The following is a 23,158-nucleotide window of genomic DNA, read 5'->3' as shown; positions in this document are numbered from 1 at the left end:
CTGGATGTTTTTTGGAAGGTTTTATGGGCGCAATAGAGGACCCACGATCTGTTGACTCAATTGTTAGCTATTTATTTACGGTTTTGAATGCATTAAAAAAGCCAAGCATATGTGTTCTTGTCTTGCATAAGGATTGTGAATGATACACAGCATATCTCTTTCCAATTTTTGCGTATTTCCAGTATGTCTGATCTGATAATATGGTCAGAGTGCAGAAGCGTTTCTACAGTGACGTAGAATGTGGCTCTTCCAGTCTTGTGTAGGTCTAAAATCTGGTCCCTGAGGTTCTTTGATCGTTCTTGCCCATAGATTTGAAAGGAAAACACTGTTTGCGTGTCTTCTTTCAAAGTGTTTTACAGATAATTACATGGAGGCAACAATAAAACTATCATAAAGATAAACATAACTCAAATTAAAATCTTACGATAAAATCCTCATTAAAAAAATCATAATTCAAATTAGAATCATAAAGGGTAGATCAAATACTTCGTTGTCATATGCTCAATTATGGAAAAATGTATTTAACTTTGACATCTTCTGGAAGACTATTCCAGATTTTAGGATCGTAAAACTGAAACGCAGCCTCACCATGTTTGGTCCTGACTCTGTGCACCAGCAGGAGACCACCCTCTGAGGTTCTCAGAGGCTGAGGTGGTTCATATGATTCTAACAAAGATGTACTTTGGCACAAGACTTGTACACAGCAGAAGTCTATTCTCTGAGCAACAGGAAGCCAGTGCAGTGACCTATACACTGGATTAATATGGTCGTATTTCCTGGTTCTAGTTAGGGCTCGAGCAGCAGCATTCTGGATGTACTGCAGCTGCTTCACATCTCGTTTAAAGGGCCATTAGAGTAGTCTAACCTGCTGGAAACAAAGACATAGGTTAGTATTTCTCAGTCTGCTTTGAACACTATCCCTCTGACTTTGGCAATATTTTAGGTGGTAAAAAGCTCCTGATGTCATTGACATTAATGTGGCTGTTAAAGTTCAAGTCTGAGTCCATTTTTACTCCCAGATTCCTAACCTGTTTATTTCATTTCAGGGAGAAGGTCTATAAATGAATAATTATAGTTTCTCTTTTCTTCTGTGGGTCAAAGACAATGATTTCAGTTTTGTCTGAGTTTAACTGAAGACAATTGTTGTGCACTGATCTGCTCGATGCAGCGATAAAGTAAACCAACAGGTCAACGTTCACAGATATCTGAGTGTCATCTGCATAGTTGTGGTAGGACCATTGAATCGGTGTACTAGCTAGCCTTGTAGCAGCATGTACAAGTTGAACAATAGGAGTCCCAGACTCGAGCCCCGAGGAACCTTAACGGTCGTAGCCTTTTGGTCAGTGACACAGTTACCAATTTCAACAAAGTATGTCCTATGATCGAGAAACAGGTAAGACCAGAACCGGATATTCCCACCCAGTTTTCTAACCTTTGTAATAAAGTAGTATGGTTAACTGTGTCAAAGGCAGCGCTCAGGTCTAGCAGAACCAAGACTAAGACTTTTCCTGTGTCTGTGTTCAGGCGGATATCATTTGTCACCTTGATCAGAGCTTCAGTTTCAGTGCTGTGGTGGGTGAGGCTTAAAGGCAGATTGGAAAGTATCCAACACATTGTTATTCAGAAAAAAGTTACAAAGCTGATGGTAGACAACTTTTTTAAAGACTTTTCCCAAATATATGTCACGTTTGATATGGGCCGATAGTTCTTCGATGGACATACTTTGGAAATCTAGTGGGTAACTAATTAAGGCAGCATGTTGGCGGACTGTATATATATATATATATATATATATATATATATATATATATATATATATATATATATATATATATATATATACATATATATTTATGTGTGTGTATATGTATATATATATATACAGTATATATATGTATATATATATATATATATATATGTATATATATATACATATATACACATATATACATATATACATCCATCAATCAATCAATCAATCAATCAATCAATGTTTATTTATATAGCCCTAAATCACAAGTGTCTCAAAGGGCTGCACAAGCCACAACGACATCCTCGGTACAAAGCCCACATAAGGGCAAGGAAAAACTCACCCCAGTGGGACGTCGATGTGAATGACTATGAGAAACCTTGGAGAGGACCGCATATGTGGGTAACCCCCCCCCCCTCTCTAGGGGAGACCGAAAGCAATGGATGTCGAGTGGGTCTGACATAATATTGTGAGAGTCCAGTCCATAGTGGATCCAACATAATAGTAAGAGTCCAGTCCATAGTGGGGCCAGCAGGACACCACCCCGAGCGGAGACGGGTCAGCAGCGCAGAGATGTTCCCAGCCGATGCACAGGCGAGCGGTCCACCCCGGGTCCCGACTCTGGACAGCCAGCACTTCATCCATGGCCACCGGACCTGTGCCCCCCCCCCCCCCCCCCTCCACAAGGAATAGGGGAGCAGAGGAGAAAAGAAAAGAAACGGCAGATCAACTGGTCTAACAGGGGGGCTATTTAAAGGCTAGAGTATACAAATGAGTTTTAAGATGGGACTTAAATGCTTCTATTGAGGTAGCATCTCTAATTGTTACCGGGAGGGCATTCCATAGTACTGGAGCCCGAATAGAAAACGCTCTATAGCCCGCAGACTTTTTTTGGGCTCTGGGAATCACTAATAAGCCGGAGTTCTTTGAACGCAGATTTCTTGCCGGGACATATGGTACAATGCAATCGACAAGATAGGACCATATATACATATACGTATATACACATTTACATATATACATATATAGATATATACATCCATATATACATATACGTATATACACATTTACATATATACATATATATATATATACATATATATAGATATACATATAAATACATAAACATATTTATACACATATACACAAACATATACATACATATATACACACACACATATATATATATATACATATATACATACATAAACATATATATTTATGTGTGTGTATATGTATATATGTAAATGTATGTATATATATATATATATATATATATATATATATATATATGTATATATATATATATACATACATGTATGTATATGTATGTATATATGTATATGTGTAGATATGTATGTATATATGTATATATCTGTGTATGTATGTATATATGTGTATATATATATATGTGTGTGTATATATGTATGTATATGTATATATATGCATGTATATGTATATATATATGTATATATGTGTATATATGTATATATGTGTATATATATGTATGCATATGTATATATATATATATGTATGTATGTATGTATATATATGTATGTATGTATGTACAGTATGTATATGTATGTATATATATATATATATATATATATATATATATATATATATATATATATATATATATATATATATATATAATGCAGCTGAGATAGGCTCCAGCACCCCCCACGACCCCGAAAGGGATAAGCGGTAGAAAATGGATGGATGGATAGTAGATTGTATTTCCATTTCCATTTTTAACCACTTGTCCCTTTTGGGGTCCTTTTCGGGGTCGCGGGAGTGCTGGAGCCTATCCCAGCTGCACTTAACACACTTTTCTTTGAAATAAATCTTAAAATGGTAAAATACAAACCAATAGTTGAAACAATATAAGTTTGGCCACTAAAACAGATAAAATACTAAAACTAAAACACTAACAGTGTGTCAATTTTACTTAGTTTTAAAAAATCGGAGGATTTTAGTGTGTGTATAAGTACTTTTTTAGCACATTCAACAATATTACGATTATGACAACGGTGCAAATTTTGGTCACAATAACCGTGACATGACATTTTTATTACAGCCCTGACACTAACACTTGGCCATCACTTCAGCAGCACTGAGAGCGGACTGAGCATAACTCCCTCTTGGTAATGTTGCAATTGTCAATGCCAACAAAGTAATTGTAATAATAATAAAAATTTTAAAAAAATACGGCCTCTTCCCATGGTTTCTTTTATTTATTTATTTTACCATTTTAGGCTTTTGGAGTTTTTCCTTGCCTGGATGTTGGTTCAGATCAGGGTATGTCGTTGTGGTTTGTGCAGCCCTTTGAAGCACTTTTGATTAAGGGCTATACAAATAAACACTGGTTGATTGAAAACAAAATGTTACGTACAGCGGGGGCAGGAGACGACACAACGACAGAGATCAGTTCAATAGGTTTATTGAACCAGCTGCTGATGAGGTGGTGGAGTGTGTGTGCTACTAAACATAAAAGGTGAAAGACGATGTGTACAATTAACAATGTAAATATTACCAGAGGTTGTTGTAAGTGCGTGTTGGATGAATCCTTCGTCAGACCAAAGGGTCTAGGCAAGAAAGCAGTCCATGGGCAAGCAACGAGGTCTGTGTCCAAGCAGGGATTGAGGGAGGCAGTCCAGATTCCAGAGGGAAGTCAAAGCACACAGCTCGATCACGGGACACAGGGGAAACACTGCGGGGAACACAAAGAACACACGACATACAAGATGGCGCTGCTCCGTTCGGCTGCCTCTCCACGCTCTCGTCACAAGATTTGCGTATTTTGGTTAATTTGTGTAGTTTTTTTTGTTTGTTTTACTTCGATCAACGGCAATTGTTCACGACCGACAGACTCTTTTGGACATAAATTCAAAAACAACTCACCAACTTCAACGAAGCTCGGACATCTTGAATGAACTGCCGGCAGAATTGAGAGTCCATCCAAATGCCGGTAACAACAACAAAGGACAATGGCGGACACACCATCGATACCGTGGCAGCCGAGGGGGAATAATGAGCCGCGTGAGAAGACGTGCGAGCCGGACGCCTCTCCCTTCTGTCCTGCTCTCCAACGTCCAGTCAATTGAGAACAAGCTGGACGACATCAGGGCGAGGATTAAGTTCCAGCGGGACATCAGGGACTGTAACGTCCTGTGTTTCACGGAGACCTGGCTCACACCGGAGGTTCCAGACCACGCCATCAGCCTGGAGCCCTTCTCCGTGTACCGGAGCAACAGGAACGAGTCGTCGGGGAAATCGAGAGGCGGAGGCATGTGTTTTATGGTGAATAAACACTGGTGTGGACCGAGCAGTGTGGAGAAGATAGGGGAACACTGCTCACCGGCACCTGGAGTTTCTCATCATCAAATGCCGCCCGTTCTACCTACCAAGGGAGCTAACATCAGTTATCCTCATCGGTGTATACATTCCACCCCAGGCCAACGTTGAGACCGCGCTTTCGGACCTCTACGACCAGGTAAATAAACTCCAGACAGCTCATATTGATGCTGCTATTGTGGTTACTGGGGACTTTAATAAGGCGAAACTTAAAACGGTATTACCAACGTTTTACCAACACGTGACCTGTCCTACCCGAGGCGATAATATACTAGACCACTGCTACTCGCAGTTCAAATTCGGCTTTAAGTCACAGTCTTTATCAGCCTTCGGTAAATCAGATCACTCCGCCATCTTGCTCGTACCCGTGTATAAACAAAGTTTGAAGCGCGCGCCCGTGGTGACGCGAGAAGTCAAGCGTTGGTCTGTGAACTCAGAGAGCGCACTCCAGGACGCGCTAGATTGTACAGACTGGAGCGTGTTCCGCGAGAGCACAGACAACATTGACGAATATACAGACACTGTGCTGGACTTTGTTGGTAAACTGGTCGAGGAAATAGTCCCCACATACACAGTAAGGGTTTTTCCAAATCAGAAGTCCTGGGTTGATAGATCGGTCCGAGAGGCTTTGAAAGCGCGCACCTCAGCCTACAGCAGAGGGCGCGCGACCGGCGACATGCACGCGTACAAGACAACGTGCTATGACGTCAGGCGTGTAGTGAAACAGGCAAAGGGAAGATACAGGGACAAAATTGAGTTTCAATTTCAGCAGGCTGACTCCAGAGCTGTATGGCAAGGAATCAGAACCATGACAGACTACAAAGGCAGCCCCCCCATGGTGAATGCTGATGTCTCCCTGGCAAATGAGCTAAATACTTTTTATGCATGGTTTGAGGCTGCAAATTCAAACAGCAGCATTCATGGCGCTGCAGAAGAGGGTATGGCCACTGGCAATGGAGACTCAGCATTCAGAATAACAGAACATGACGTGAGAAGAACTTTCAAGAGGGTGAATACCAGGAAAGCCACAGGGCCAGACTAAAAGTCTGTGCTGACCAACTGGCACCGGTATTCACAGACATATTCAATCTGTCCCTTGAACAGTCCATCATCCCCACCTGTCTGAAAAAATCCACCATCGTCCCTATTCCAAAGAAATCTGCCCCTGCCTGCCTCAACGACTACAGCCCCGTAGCCCTCACCCCCATAGCCATGAAGTGCTTTGAGAAGCTTATCAAAGACCACATATGCTCCTCCCTCCCCCCCACTATAGACCCCCTGCAATTTGCATACCGCCCAAACAGGTCAACCGACGATGCAATCGCACACGTATTGCATACCGCCACGACACACCTGGACAAAAGGCAGGGGAACTATGTGAGAATGCTGTTCATAGACTACAATTCAGCAATCAACACCATAGTCCCATCCAAGCTTGTCATCAAGCTCAAGGACCTGGGCTTGAACTCAACCCTCTGTCAGTGGGTCCTGGATTTCCTGACAGACAGACCACAAGTGGTGAGAGCAGGAAACTGCACCTCATCAACCATCATCCTCAACACCGGAGCCCCCCAGGGCTGCGTTCTGAGCCCCCTCCTCTATTCACTTTACACACATGACTGTGTGGCTAAAAACACCACCAACTCCATTGTGAAATTTGCTGACGACACAGCTGTGGTGGGCCTGATCTCCGGTAATGATGAGATGGCCTACCTGAGTGAAGTGAAGAACCTGGCACTATGGTGTCAGGAGAACCACCTCGCCCTGAACGTCAGCAAGACCAAGGAGATCATAGTGGATTTTAGGAGACGGGGGGCAAGGAACTACAGTCCACTCAGCATAGACGGGACGCCGGTCGAGAGAGTGACCAACTTCAAATACCTCGGAGTGACAATATCAAAAGACCTGTCCTGGACCACACACATAGCAACGTGGTGAAAAATGCACAACAGCGTCTTTACTTCCTCAGGAGACTCAAGAAGTTCAAACTAAACCACAAGATCCTCAGAAACTTCTACTCATGCACAACAGAGAGTGTCATGACTGGAAACATCACCTCCTGGTTTGGGAATAGCACTGCAGACGACCGCAACAGACTGCAGAGAGTGGCCAGATCAGCCGAGCGCACCATCGGAGGTGTGCTCCCAACCATCTGCAACATCTACACCGGGTGGTGTAGATCCAAGGCCAAGAGGATAGTGAGGGACTCTAGCCACCCAAGCAACTGCCTCTTCTCACTGCTGCTGTCAGGCAAGCGCTACCAGAGTCTCATGGCCAACACGGAGAGACTCAGGAGGAGCTTCTATCCCCAAGCCATCAGACTGCTCAACTGCACCGCTGATTAACACTTTATCACAATTGCACAAACCGGACGCACAAGAATCACTTTACTTACCACTGTAATTACTGGACTACAATAGTCTTCATTCAATGACTGTAAATAATGTAAAAACAAGAGTATGGAGAAGTCATACTGTTTGTTCATACTACTGTCACTACTCAACTGCATAAAGAACTGTAGACACCTTAATAATTATTACTTCCTATACTGTATATTCTGTGTATACTGTATATACTGTTATACTATTTCATATTGCACTGGTGCTGTATGTGACTACTGTACTTTTACTTGTACTGATACTTCTACCATAACTACTGGGATTTATTGTGCAACTTATTGTCTTGTAATTAAGGTACACCAGAGATATACAAATTGTTGTATTTTTTGTATTTAGTGTATTAGATTCAGCAACTAGTGTTTGGATCCCACTGTACGCAATATCTGAAGAGCATGGAAAAAAGCATTTCACTGTGGTGTATTCTGCATGTGACGAATAAAACCCTTGAAGCTTGAACCTTGAACACGGGCACAGGGAAGGCACAGAGAGAGCAAGTACGCAGAAGGGAAGCCAGAGACGGAATGCTTACTACGAAGAGTGAACTACGTTCCGGCACTGGATCTTCGGGTCCGCTGGTCTTTATGCTGTCTGTCTACATTAGTCCCAGGTGTGCTGTTTAATGATTGCCTGCAGCTTTGCAGGCGCGTGGCCGTGATGCGGACAGAACGAGCAGGGGCGTGTCCTGGCGCGCTTCAAGCGAAGGTGCCGGAGACATGCTGGATTGCGCATGCGCCGTGACACAAAATATAACAACTGGACAGAAGTAATCATAATCAGCTAATTTTTTTATGTTCAAATAAAAATATATATTTTTATTATTGAAAACAACTAATATTTATCAAACTACACAAAAGTACTGAAATTGGTACCGTTAAGTACGGGTATTGATTCCCAGGTACCGGGAATTGGCACTGCATCGGCTCAAATGTAGAGTAAAACATTACCAGCAAATTTACAAAAAATGTTTGTCATCACTTCTGAGAATGAAGAGCATAGAAGAAAAGGTCATTTCCAACATCAGTATTCAAGGACAACTTTAAAACAAATGTGCATATCAGTGGTAGGGGTTAAATTATGGAATTCTCTTTACAATGAGATTGTAAAAATATATTCCAGTTGAAAAAAATATATAAAGACAGAACAATAAGTTCATATGGACAGCCATAAGTGTTTACATTATTCTTTATATTTATTATTTTACTTATTTTTTGCCTGGTTTTGTATTTGTTTTGTATCATCCCGTGAGGTGTATATTACTTCTTTTGTTTTTTTTGTTCGGTTTGTACTTCATGAAGTTTTGCACTTGTGTTTTTTTGTTTGTTTTTGTTATATTTGGATGTAATTGTTGGTTTATATGATATTATTAAGTAAGACTACGTATTATGTTGAAGTCGGCAGGAAAATATAAGATTTTTCTTCATCCTGCTCCTTCTCAGGCATTGGTGTGTGAATGTAAAATTGAATAATTGTGGTATAATTGTCTATTGATCAAAGATGCACATCAATGAAGGAGATAAATAAAAATTAAATGAAAATGAAATGAAAATGTGAAAATCACCCATCCCTGGTGAAAAATATAGACAATTGTAAAACAAATGTGTTCAGTTAAACCACTAATGTTAACATAAGCTTTGCCGGTGGTGTTCTTGTTATATATTTTGCTTTGAAAAATGTATTTGTGAGGAATTTACAAACAGCCCCTTTTGTGTGAGTACAGTAATGATGTATTTGTACTTTGTGACTAAATAACTCACATATAAACAACGATTACATAACCACCTGGTGGAGGTGATAAATGTATAACCTTTGTTACCTGGATTTTAACCTCAAAAACAATCAACCTATATTTATATTGGACTGTTCATATCTTTGTAGGGGGTGAACTCACAAAATCAGGTATACTTTTATTAAGAAAAAAAAAAATTGCTAAAATGTTGGAGGTGTACAGACTTTTGTGATGTACTACAGTTTATAATAAAAGTGACGTTTGGTCGACGTGCGCGCTCCAGGGAGGCAGCGCGCGGTCTCCCGGGGCGCGTGCATGCGTCGCCGGATCAAACCATTGAGTTGCAAGGTGTAGGGGGAGCAGAGGCCGGGGACAGAGCCACTGGACGCACACAGGTAGGCATAGTCATGTCGAATTGTCTCTTTTTTTTATTTATTTCAAGCGAGGCACCGGAGTAATGTTGCTTTTTGGATCACCCACAACGTAAAATGGCTTAAGTCAGTCATGACTCCATTATGGTTTCGACGAGGACGGTGGACTGTTATAAACACGCGTGGTTCACCTTCTCGGCTGCGGTGGCTGTGATACTTTACAGTATTTGAGTTTATTTGCCAGAATATTGTTTGGTGTTTCTATCAGCGTTATGTCGTCACGCGGGTGGGAGTGAGGGAGATCATTCGCGACATTTTGCCATAAAGCCTCACAAATTAAGTTCTCCATCTACAGCAAGTGCCACAACCGCTGTGATGTACTGTATTATTACTGAACTGTTTAATATGTCCAACAACACAAAGGCCCTCTATTAATATAATTCCAAATTGTCCTAAAAATTGCCTGTGATGTTTTTGCTGCGTGCGCATTATATCTGCCTTTGATCTTTCGGTGCAAGCCGGTATGTTCTGAGAAAATGCTACTGAGCATGCGCATGCATGAACATAAACTCTCAAGGCTACCTCGAACAAAATAACCATAGCAATTAAAGTAAAAAAAAAAAAAAAACGTTGCTATATTGTGGTTATTTTTTATCTTTTTTTTTTTACATACCAGGAAACAAACCAAAACAAAAACCGTGTAAACCAGGAGTGTCCATTTCATGCTTGCCAACCTTGAGACCTCCGAATTCGGGAGATTGGGGGGGTGGGCGGGGTTAAGGGGGAGGTGTATATTTATAGATAGAATTCACTGAAATTAAAGTATTTCTTATATTTATATATACTATATATATATATATATATATATATATATATATATATATATATATATATATATATATTAGGGATGTCCGATAATGGCTTTTTGCCGATATCCGATATTCCGATATTGTCCAATCTTTAATTACCGATACCGATATCAACCGATATATACAGTTGTGGAATTAACACATTATTATGCCTAATTTTGACAACCAGGTATGGTGAAGATAAGGTACTTTTAAAAAAAATTTATAAAATAAGATAAATACATTAAAAACATTTTCTTGAATAAAAAAGAAAGTAAAACAATATAAAAACAGTTACATTGAAACTAGTAATTAATGAAAATTAGTAAAATTAACTGTTAAAGGTTAGTACTATTAGTGGACCAGCAGCACGCACAATCATGTGTGCTTACGGACTGTATCCCATGCAGACTGTATTGATATATATTGATATATAATGTAGGAACCAGAATATTAATAACAGAAAGAAACAACCCTTTTGTGTGAATGAGGAAGATTTTTTGGGTTGGTGCACTAATTGTAAGTGTATCTTGTGTTTTTTATGTTGACTTAATTAAAAAAAAACAAAAAAAACCCGATACCGATAATAAAAAAAACGATACCGATAATTTCCGATATTACATTTTAATGCTAAAGGCAGTGCCTTTAAGGCACGCCCCCAATATTGTGTTTCCGGCTGGAAATTTTGGATATTACAACTTGCTGTAGTGTTGAAGCAATGCATGATGGGAATCCGGATGTTGTGTGTCAGTGTATTAACTTGCCGGCTGGAATAAACACACGCTGAGAAATAGGTTCGTGCCTGCCTACTTTATGGGTTATAAATAAACCTATGGATAACGGGGACATATATAATAGTCTCCTTTTCAGGTGAGAGAGGACGCTAAAGGCAGTGCCTTTAAGGCACGCCCCCAGTATAGTTGTCCGGCTGGAAATCGGGAGATTATCGGGAGACTGGTTGTCCTGGGAGATTTTCAGGAGAAGCACTGAAATTCGGGAGTCTCCCGGAAAATTCGGGAGGGTTGGCAAGTATGGTCCATCTTGTTTTATTTCAACTATGGCTGCCCTTAGAGCACTGTTTTTCAACCACTGTGCCGTGGCACACTAGTGTACCGTGCGATATAGTCTGGTGTGCCGTGGGAGATTATGTAATTTCACCTAATTGGGTTAAAAATATTTGTTGTAAACCAGTAGTTATAATCCGCAAATAATGTGCCGTTATTGAGTGTCTGTGCTGTGTAGAGCGCGGCAGAGTAACTGTGTAATACTCTTCCATATCAGTAGGTGGCAGCAGGTAGCTAATTGCTTTGTGGATGTCGGGAACATGGTTTGTCGTGATCACAATATGCAGACGACAGCGGGAGGCAGTGTGCAGGTAAAAAGGTATCTAATGCTTAAACCAATAATAAACAAAGGGCGAGTGCCGCTAAGAAAAGACTTTGAAGTTTAGGGATGGCTATGCAAAACGAAGTTAAAACTGAACTGGCTGCAAAGTAAACAAAACAGAATGCTGGACGACAGCAAAGACTTACAGCGTGTGGAACAGCAGAAGGCGTCCACAAAGTACATCCGTACATGACATGACAATCAACAACAAAATAGGAGCGCAAGACAAGAACTAAAACACTACACACAGAAAAGGTTGAAAAACCGTGCTCTAAGGCTGTGTTTTTCAATCTTTTTTGAGCCAAGGCACATTTTTTTCATTGAAAAGATCCCGAGGCACACCACTAGCAGAAAACATGAAAAATTGAAACTCGGCAGCCGATATTGACAGTAAGAAGTCGTTCTCGCAATTGTTGGATATGAATTTTAACCATAACCAACCATGCATCAATATAGCCCTTGTCTCAAAGTCACGACCTGTCACATCACGCTGTTACTTATTTTGAGTTTGTTGGTGTTTTCCTGTGTGTAGTGTTTTAGTTCTTGTCTTGCACTCCTATTTTGTTGTTGATTGTCATGTTTAATGACATGGTGGGCCACATTAAATGACGTGATTGATCCCAGTAAATGATGTGGCAGACCACATTGTATGACATGGCGGGCTACTTTAAATGAAGTGACAGACCACATTGCATATGGTGAGCCTTGTAAATGATGTGGCTAAACAAATTAAATGATATGACGGGCAACAATAAATGATATGACGGACCACAATAAATGAAATGGCAGACCACATTAAGGGATCTGACAGACCACGTTAAATGATGTGGCGGGCCAACTTAAATGACGTGGTGGGCCACATTGAATGACTTGACGGGCCACATTAGATGAAGTGGTGGGCCAGAAGTAGCCCCCGGGCCTTGGGTTTGAAACATGTGGTGTAAACCATGATTAACCAAAAATGTATGGTTGGCTGTTGGTCTATATTGGCCCGCGGGTCTTGATTTTGACACATACTGTAGTTCTTAAACTGAATTCGCTAGCCGGTCTGATGTCATGGCCGCCAGTTGAATAGCACTCCCAAACATCAGATTATTTAAAAAACATGCTTTAAAATGTGAATGGGAATTGTTACGATCAATCTTTGGATTTTTGTACCGCAAACTTCTTAGGATAACACTTTAAACAGTCCTTCGACAACCGGTCCATTCTAAATGTTAAAGGGGAACCTATTCCGCCCATTAAAAAAAACATCCCAAAAACCGCCAACAATTCTTTATTTACAATGTTGTTGAATATTAGCCAAGTATTAGATTGTTATTATAAGCGCTAATGCAGACAATCGTGATCCCAGAGAGCTAACTATCTTATGCTGCTATATTGACATACTGAGCCAGTGAGCTGCTGCATCACCCTTGAGCTGGTGAAAGTTGATTAGAGATTATAAATCATGTCTCTCACTTGTATAGTAGAAGGTTGTCGCCATAAACTGAAAAGTTGGTCAACTGTGACATCCTGGAGATGACGAGAAAGACATGAAAAGACGCCCGTTTGCGGCACCTTTTTTTTCAACCCTGCTTGAGGATTATGATAAATTTTTCAAATGGAAAGATATGAATATCCAATCAGTCGGCATCCCAGTGAGAGCACACATTGTACAGTAAGTAAGTGATTGTTTATTCTGTTCATAGTTTGTATTTCTTGTTGAGCACTTTGCAATACTGCTGCATGATGCTTAGTATTTCACTAAAGCTGGATCTGTTTAGCACACAGCTTCTAAAACTTGTAGCTCATCTTCATTATATTCAGACCCAAAAATATATAAGGTTCGGGATTATCATTTGTCCTAATGAAGTCTTTGATGGCTTTCATGAAGTCTGTCATGATTAGTAGTGTTGATGTTGAATGGAAAAACGAACATTGTGCTGCGTCTTTAAAATGAATAGGCAGCTATATGATTAAAATGACCAAAATCCGTAAATATTACATGTTATTATGAATTTGCATGTTACTACATTACATATATACTTACAGTCTTACAGTGTATATATTAAATGTTAAAGGAGGGTTTTGGATGTTTTTAGAGTTTCTTTACGAGTTAGAATGCATTGAAAAAAATAAAAATGTGTGTATGTCTTACATAAGGATCATAAAAAATTCCCCAAAAAGCACCGTTCCTCTGTAATATTTAATCCTAGTTTAGATTCAAGGTTGAACTCACTTCAATTTTGTCTCTTTCTGCAATCGTACTGTATTTTGTGTCGCGTCAATTAATGTGTTTTTTAATGATATCTTAATGTAGACCCAAGAAAAATTGAATAACCAAATTTTACGGTTGTCCAGAAGATACTGAAACACTACAGAAAGATGCCCAAGGCCAAACTAGGCAGTACAGTGTCTGCTGCACGCAGTAGATAAAGACCACACACCCACTATGGGGTGTCCCTGGGGGACAGACGCCTTGTAGATAAGTCAAGATGAGGCAGCCAAAGCAGTGATCAGAAATTACACAAACATTGTCATCGTTCACAAAAACAAAAATGTCGTGTTGTATATGTTAAGGTTTGACTAGACATGACAGTCTGACAAGGATTATGTCCAAAGGAAAATGGATGTAAACGCCACAGGATTTAAGGTATGAAAAAAGATTAACAAAAATAAATATTGTACACACTTTGACTCTAAGGATGTGGGTTGGGTAGATATAGCACATTTTGTTGGGTGCAAAATTTCAACAACACAAAATACACTATGTCACCAAAGTACACCACTCACATTTCAGCCACAAAGCGCAATGTTAAAAAAAAAAATAAAAATTGACCGACCTTTAAAGAAATTGGCAAAGAGTTCACGATGCGATACGTATCACAATATTTTAGTAGCAATACAATACCATATTTGGATATGGTTCTATATTGCGATATTCTCCATTGTTCAATGATACATTTGTAATAAAGTTTAAAATACAAGTTATATATGTACACTAGATGACATAAATAATTAATTGTACAAACTGAGTCAAAGAAAAATGTAATTCAAATGATGTATATCTATTTATTGCTATTGTACAGAAAGGGGATCTAGTTTCTTGTATCTTCAATATCCCAAAAATGCTGCTAATTGTCGACTTACTGTACTGCCTTGATCACCACTAAGGGTAGCAGTATAGCAACCCTTTGCAGAGCAGCGGTACGGAAGTCGTCCTTACGTAAACATTTGCCCCCAAAACATGACTAGAAAATTCAGTTTGTGTTTTTTGGGGGGGGTTTAAAAAAAATAGTGTTTTTTTTGTTGTTTTTTTATTGATAATGAGACATTAGAAATCAATATTATATAATTAACAAAATTATCGGATTATATTGCCATATTGATACTTTTGCCTAACCCAGAATATACATGAACGAACGATGTGGGATTTACAATATGAACGATAAAACTAGAGGGTGTCCCGATGCAATTTTTTCACTTCAGATACGATACCGATATTGGAGCCTAAAGTATTGACCAATATCTGAATTAATCCGAGACAATATGAGATAGGCTCCAGCACCCCCCGCGGTAGAAAATGGATGGATGGATATCAGCATGATTCATAGTAGATATGTTTTTTATTTTGTAGTGTGTGATGTTAGAAAAGGCTTGCTCAAGTGAAAGTACTCCGAGAACAATGGTAGGTATGAAAAACACTAACCCTATGACAGACTTAAATTAAAGTTGAGTGGTAATTGTTTTTGCGACACTTAATGGCCAGAATAATTAATTAAGTTAGGTTCATGACGCAGATAATTAAATGATGTGGACATATTTATTACCGGATACTTTCTAATATACTTCTGCTTTGGAGACTTTGTTTCTGTAAGTAAAATGCCACTATAATGATTTGATACTTATTTATATTGACTAATGTTGTGTTTCAGACTGCAATATTGTTCAGCTAAGGACACTTATTACGTATGTCTGGCTTCTGTGCTTAGCTGTTGTGAATATTAAGAGAATATGAACACCCCTTAGCAAAAAATATAACAACACGGGAGTGTGAATGTTGTCTGTCTATCTGTGTTGGCCCTGCGATGAGGTGGCGACTTGTCCAGGGTGTACACCGCCTTCCGCCTGATTGTAGCTGAGATAGGCTCCAGCGCCCCCCGCGACCCCAAAGGGAATAAGCGGTAGAAAATGGATGGATGGATGGGAAAAACATCAAAGCAAAGTGTAAAAAACACTGACAATTTTCTGAATAACTCTGACATAGAAAGTCGTGTTTCTCTCTGTACACAGACCCCATCTCTGGTTTTGTATCATTGCCTCCATCTGGACATTTGCAAATGTTAATATTATATTATGTTATTGTAATGTGCTAATGTATAAAAGAGATTGTCACACACCTTTTCAGGACTTTGTTTTGCATTCTACATTTCCATGCTTCATCTTTCAAGAATAAATGGTTGATTTTCTAGAATTGTTTTCATGGGAATTTACACTTCAGCTTACCCTTTCTTCGCTTAAAACGTAGAAATGGCTGGTAGTTGATTGTGTGGTGAACTGTTGTGAATGTTTTTCAGGTTTTCCACTTTAGTCTGAACATCTTAAAGTTAAATTTTTTGTTTATTTTAAAGAATGCAGTAGCCATACATTTATCAGGTTACTGGTGGTGGTGGTTGCAGTTGATATCTAAAGGAAGCAGCAGTTTGAGAGCACTAGAGGACTTTTAAGTTAGGGAGTGAACAAAGAAGCAAGGCACACAGATTGGATGGAAAATGTCCAAAAGAAACAAGCAGCAAATGTAAAGCATAACAGGCTACTTTGGGAAATTGTGAGAACAATGTTGACCATTTGCATCTCGACGGATTATTCTGGCAGGGAGGTAGTGGAATCAGGTCACTATTATTGTTATTGTTTTATTCTTTGGAATTCTGTCACATTATGGCCTTCTGATGTGCAGAGGCGAGGACAAAAAGACAAAAACGTAACCCCTCACAATATTTTATTTCCCTTTGCTCACATGTGTTTCAAGGTTTGTCTTCTCACTCCCACGTGTTCTCCCTTTTCAAGGCTGTACGTTTGTGTCTCTGCCTGAACCGATGATGACTGACCAGCTGCCGCCACAGCAAGGACAACTATTGCTCAGCAAGGTCCAACTAGGAGGCGTAACCAAGCAGTCAAAAACCGACAAAGATAGCCTAAATGCCAGGGGCCAGTGGGAGAGCAAGGCGGAGTTCCTTCTGGCTGTGGCGGGGCAGATAGTCGGCCTGGGCAATGTGTGGAGGTTCCCCTACTTGTGCTACAAAAACGGAGGAGGTATAAAGCATCTTTGTGCATCACTGTGTTATCTAATAACAAGGATGACTACTACATTATTACTCTGTCCAGGTGTGTTCTTTATACCTTACCTTTTGTTCCTGGTGCTGTGTGGTATCCCCTTGTTCCTCCTGGAGACCTCACTGGGCCAGTACACAAGCCTGGGAGGGGTCAGTGCCTGGAGATCAGTGTGCCCATTATTTGGAGGTACATATGTGTTGTACTTTATATTTTAAGGCCATATTAGATGAAATACTTTGGATAAATCAGACATAATTCCACCACTGAGTCAGAGCCTGCTATGATTAGAAATCCTAGATTTAACTAGGGTAAACCACCCTAGATTTGATTTTATTTTTTATTTTTTATTAAGGATCACCATTAGCTGGTTTCCACAACAACCCACTCGTCTTCCTGGGGTCCACAAACTCAATACAATTACAAGTAAAAGTAACTACACAATACAGAAAAAAATAAAAGCATCAATAAGAAAACAAGCAAACGATTTACAGTCACAGAATAATAATTACCATATAAATATAACTACACAATATAAAACCAAACAAAATCATCAACAAGCAAACTAATTTAAAGACTCAGATAAAATATTACTTTCTTTTTAAAAACCTGTTTACTTTCAATGCCGGTGAGAATTTGAGGCAGGTTATTCTAGAGCGATACAGATCTATAAATAAAAGATTTCCGCAAAGCATTCTTCCTGGGATGAGGGAGTACAAAATGTAGATGTTGGTTGATGAGCAAAATGATTGCTTCAACAAATGTTTTTTTATTCGTCTTGATGAGACTCACAATGGAATCGCCCCCAATCCCCAGAATTAGAATTACCACACCCATCTTGTTCGTCCTCCTCCATGAATCAGGAAGTAGGTTTACATATGAATTATGTCCTTGCACAAACAGCTCCTATCTCAAAAAACTAAAATTAATCAGAGCTTAGCCCCCCAAAACACGACAATTTTAACATGTAATGTTTATTTTAAAAAGAAAATCCAACTTTTTAGATAATAAATGTATCAAACAGGATACAATAGAAAGTACGAGGGTTGTACTGTATACCAGTACTAATAAAGTACAGCGGTACTAATTAATAAAAAACGGCACGATACTGCCTCTGAAAAATACCGGTATTTTACATAGCGGCACTTACAAGCAGACACAGTGCGGCGACATAAGAGGCAGAATGGACGCATTTTGGCTTAAAAACAAATGATAAATGTGAAGCTATAAACATTTAAGCGCCGCTCTAAAAAAGATGCTTTAAAACATAGCTAGATAGTGGCTAACGTCCATCTGCAGTCGGCAGTGTTAGGTACTACTAAATCACTAATCCTCGCCTCTATGGCTACAAATAAATTAGGTATCTTACAAGACAATATGAGGAATACCTAAACATGCTTCACTACACACCATAGGACAATAGCTAACCGCTAACATCAAGCTAGCGCTCCTCAATGTAAACAAATGGGTGGATCTATACATACATCAACTGTACCGATACCAAGTACAAGAACCGTATCTAGTCGATAGTACAATGATTACATCGATATTTTCATTATCTCAAAAACCTTTGTGATTTTTTATTGTTTATAAACTCAGGAAATAAATTTCCTGGACACAAGAGAATTTTAATTATGACCAACAGGGGCGCCGCTAGGGATTTTGGGCCCCATGAAAAGAATCTTTACAGGGCCCCCAACACAGTGTCATTATTTTTTCTGTATTATAATTTCATCATCATTAGGGGCCTCTCTGGGCCCCTCTCCATCATGGGCCCCTAGAATCCGTCTCCTTTACCCCCCCTTTTCGGCGCCCCTGATGACCAATATAGGATCCTGTGACCACTTGGTGTTGGATTGATACCAAAGTGTGTAGTATCAACTAAAACTAATGCAAAGTATTCAAACAACCAATACATTTGTGCTATTTACATTTTAACAGAAGTGTAGGTAGAACATGTTAAAAAAGTAAATAAGCAGATATTAACAATTAATGAACATGTAGATTAATAATCCATTTTCTACCGCTTGCATGTCATAATTTTGACAAAATAATAGAATGGTAAATGACACAATGTGTTACTGCATACTTCAGCAACCATATTAAGAGCCTTTGATTGCTTACTTGCTGCTAAAAGAGAAGTTGTCTAGAATGTTCACTATCTTTTTTTATGACAACATTCTTCTTTGATTGCAATAAGAAACATGTTTAATGTATCATAAGGTATTTTGTTAAAATAAAACCAAGAATAATTTTTTTTGTGGTCCTGTTTATTTTGAAAAGTATCGAAATACATTTTGTTACCGGTACCAAAATATTTATTCGGGACAACAATCACAGATTTATGAAGTAATATAATAATAATGTACAGTATTCACCTTGGAGAGCAGACTTCTACGGTATTTCCCTCGAGCTGCTTACCCCTCAAACAAACCAACAGCTGCTTGTCCATATTTTCTTGGATAAATGTCTGCAGTTTGATATTATTATATCGTCTTTGGCTGGCGTTATCGACTCATTCTGGTATGGTGCAGACGACCACTTCTACCAAGACTGGATGTTTTGGTTTAGGTGGTTCACTCTGGCATTCGCTACGCCAACTAGTGATAAGGAGGCTCGTAACATTATTTTTGCCCACAGCATAAAGCATGAAAATTAGCCAAGAGACATCCTGTCAATCAATCAATCAATCAAACTTTGTTTATATAGCCCTTCATCACAAGTGTCTCAAAGGGCCTCAAAAACTGATCCCCTGGAAAACTAAACAAAAACCCCAGCTGGGAAAAAGAAGAATCCTTAAGAAAGGACCACAGATGTAGGGACACCTTCCACTGTGATCTGCTGCAATGGATGTCTTAAGACAATTTAACAATTGTTAAATTAATAGCTAATGTGGGAGTCCAGTCCATCAGGAAGCCAACAGATAATCATACCGTAGGATGGACGTCCACAGCTGTGCATGGAAGAGGGATCCTCCTCGGGTCAACTAGCACCTAATCCAGACTGGTACTGTGCCAGAAATTCGTATCTCAAAAAACCTGTAAGCTGGGGCACTTGTATCCTGAGGTACCACTGTACTCGCTTATACAAAGTGTAATTCTATTTACTAACGCAATGCCATCTTTGTCCATCTGCAGGCCTCGGCTATGCCAGTCAGGTGATGATCCTGCACGGATGCGTGTACTACATCGTCATTCTGGCCTGGGCCCTCTTCTACCTGTCGTACAGCTTTCAAGCGGAGCTGCCCTGGTCGCACTGTAACAACTCGTGGAACACTGGTCAGTTAGCGGGAACATGCAGATGCCTCGCTAATGTCAAGTTGCAGAGCTTGTAAGTGCAGTCACAAGCATTTCTCCTTCCAGAGGCGTGTTTCCTGTTTGACTATCACAACCAGACAAGCAATGTGAGCAGCCTGCCAGAGAATACCACCTCGCCTGTCATCGAATTTTGGGAGTGAGTGTGTCCTAGATGATACGTTATAAATTATATTTCTGAGTTTTCATCTTAACATATGTGTGTATGTTGTAGGAGAGAGGTGCTGCACCTGTCCGACAACTTGGACCAGCTTGGCCCAATTAGTTGGAAGCTCGCGCTGTGTCTCGCTGTTGTCTGGGTCGTCTGTTACTTCTGTGTGTGGAAGGGTGTCAAATCCACAGGAAAGGTGAACGGACAGCCGCCCACACTGACTCATATATTTGTCTCACATACAATAAGTGAGCACACCCCTCACATCTTAGTCACCTTTTTTATTACAGTATATCTTCTCAAGAGACATTTATATAGAAATAAAGCTTGGATATACTTTAGAGCGGAGATGCGCCCATCGATCAGCTGATTTCTGTGAAAAAAGTACCAGAGCGACCAATGCCGATTAATGGCTTTCAATGCCGATCCCCTATGGCAGATAACTTTATTTATTGTTGGCGGCTAGCAGCTATCAGTGTGTGAATGTGTGTGTGAATGGGTGAATGTGGAAATAGTGTCAAAGCGCTTTGAGTTCCTTAAAAAGGTAGAAAAGCGCTATACAAGTATAACCCATAACTGTATTTCATACACAGTACAAATCTGCTCCCCTAGTTGTCAATCGACACATTAATTGCAGCAAATAGACATGCTAAATGCTAAGCTAACTTGAAACAGCACAATAAATAGGTGCTTAGTAAACTTTAAGAAGTCTAGATTAAACTGTGTTACAGCAGAAAGTAAGCAGTTATTAACAGACAATTAACAAGTACAGGTGTTGTGAAATTTGTCCTCTGCATTTGACCCATCCCCTTCTTCACCCCCTGAGAGGTGAGGGGAGCAGTGAGCAGCAGCAGTGGCCGCCCCCGGGAATCATTTTTGGTGATTTAACCTCAAATTCCAACTCTTGATGCTGAGTGCCAAGCAGGGAGGTAATAGGTCCCATTTTTATAGTCTTTGGTATGACTCGGCCGGGGTTTGAACTCACAACCTACCGATCTCAGGGCGGACACTCTAACCACTAAGCTACTGAGTAGGTAGATCGATCCAGTGTCAATATTAAAGCTAATATCAGCTAATATGATTGATAGGAGAGTGATGGGTTGGATAATTTTACTTTCACAACACTTTATTTTTTTGGGTCATTTTTTTCCCGTTTACAAACGCGGAATACTTCCCTGGACACAAGAGGACTTTGAGCTCAAAAAACAAAGGATTTAAAAGAGTAGGAGGTAGTTTTATGCTGTTGTTTAGTTATTGTTTACTATTGACTTTATTTTGTTCAAACAATTATATGTAATAAAAGAGAATAAGAAACTAGTTTAAATATTGTGTTGATACCATTAACCTGTCAGTAGCACCTACCATGAATTATTTTATTTTTTTACAGTTAATACATGTGATCGGTATCAGCCAATCTCACTTTTGAATATTCAAAATAGGCAGCATAAAACCATGATCGGAAAAAATCCTTCTTCAGAGTAGTCGGTGTACAGCTTGTACAGCAGTATAGACCTACTATCCACAGCAATGACACACATTAATTGTTGCGTAAGTAGCTGTCAACTCAAGTGAGTACAAGATAATTGTGTTTTTGGTGGTAGTGAGTAATGGTCTGGGGCTGCATGAGTGCTGCCAACACTGGGGTGTTGTGATTCATTGAGGGAAACATGAATTCCAGCATGCACTGACATTCTGAAGGAATGGTGCTCACCCAAATCGGAGACACTCAGGACAATTGGACAATTTGGGCAAACAGCTATCCCATTGATTTGTTTTTGAATTTTCTGAGTTTTCTCCATTTTCTCACATTCCCATTTTTAGGTCTCATTCTGACCTGTTCCCTGAATACTGTTTACCTTCTAGGTGGTGTACCTCACAGCCACCTTTCCATATGTGATGCTGTTTGTGCTTCTGGTACGTGGTGCCACCCTTCCTGGCGCAGCCCAGGGCATCATCTACTACCTCAAACCCAACCACACACGCTTGGCTGACCCAGAGGTACAAAAACAGATTCCCCCCGCCTCACAAAATATCAAGTTTATGTTTTGTATCCCCTTTGGCCAGTGGAAGTCCGATAATATCTTATATTACAGAACTGAGACCAAGCACCACGGAAGGGGTGCAGTTGCACTGACACAAGCATGCACACTTCTTGGACAGTGGTTTACCAACACTTTGTGTACATTTTGAAACGTTTTAATTATTATGGGCCTGCTGCGAAGCAAAGAGCCTACTCACCAGCTGCTAAGCAGGTGTTATTATTGTTATTCTGTCAAATATTTTTCCAAAACATCGTCCTATTCTTAACTGTAATTTAAGTTTGAAAAGAGTTAGAATGCCTTATGCTGAGCGATGGATGAGAAGGCAACTGAGATTTATGCTTGCACTTATGAGGTGAGTGTTTTTACATAAAGGCTCGCTGATGTTATTGTCTGCGTTACGGCTATATTGTACTGAGCAGCCAGGACGGAGACACATTTACCGCTTTTCTAAGTTCTTTGGTCATCATTGCATTTTCAGGTTTGAGCAACTAACTAAGGCCC

At 39.8% G+C, this 23,158-nt stretch overlaps 1 protein-coding gene across 1 annotated transcript in view; it reads left to right on the top strand.

Moving 5' to 3' along the window:
- The first annotated feature begins 9,481 nt into the window (after nt 1–9,481).
- Nucleotides 9,482–23,158, top strand: part of LOC133622375 (sodium- and chloride-dependent GABA transporter 2-like) — a 22,898-nt gene continuing 9,221 nt past the window's right edge. Inside the window, exons 1-7 of the mRNA XM_061985047.2 lie at nt 9,482–9,627; nt 16,887–17,132; nt 17,205–17,339; nt 20,288–20,428; nt 20,513–20,603; nt 20,679–20,811; nt 22,479–22,613. Coding sequence (XP_061841031.1) covers nt 16,916–17,132; nt 17,205–17,339; nt 20,288–20,428; nt 20,513–20,603; nt 20,679–20,811; nt 22,479–22,613 — 852 coding nt within the window. The 5' untranslated portion in view covers nt 9,482–9,627; nt 16,887–16,915. The remainder of the gene's footprint in view (nt 9,628–16,886; nt 17,133–17,204; nt 17,340–20,287; nt 20,429–20,512; nt 20,604–20,678; nt 20,812–22,478; nt 22,614–23,158) is intronic.

This window comes from Nerophis lumbriciformis, linkage group LG23 (genome assembly GCF_033978685.3).
Source record: "Nerophis lumbriciformis linkage group LG23, RoL_Nlum_v2.1, whole genome shotgun sequence".
In the NCBI taxonomy this organism is placed as follows: domain Eukaryota; kingdom Metazoa; phylum Chordata; class Actinopteri; order Syngnathiformes; family Syngnathidae; genus Nerophis; species Nerophis lumbriciformis.
Note: the sequence above shows the minus strand (reverse complement) of the source record. Positions and strands in the feature narration are given on the sequence as shown.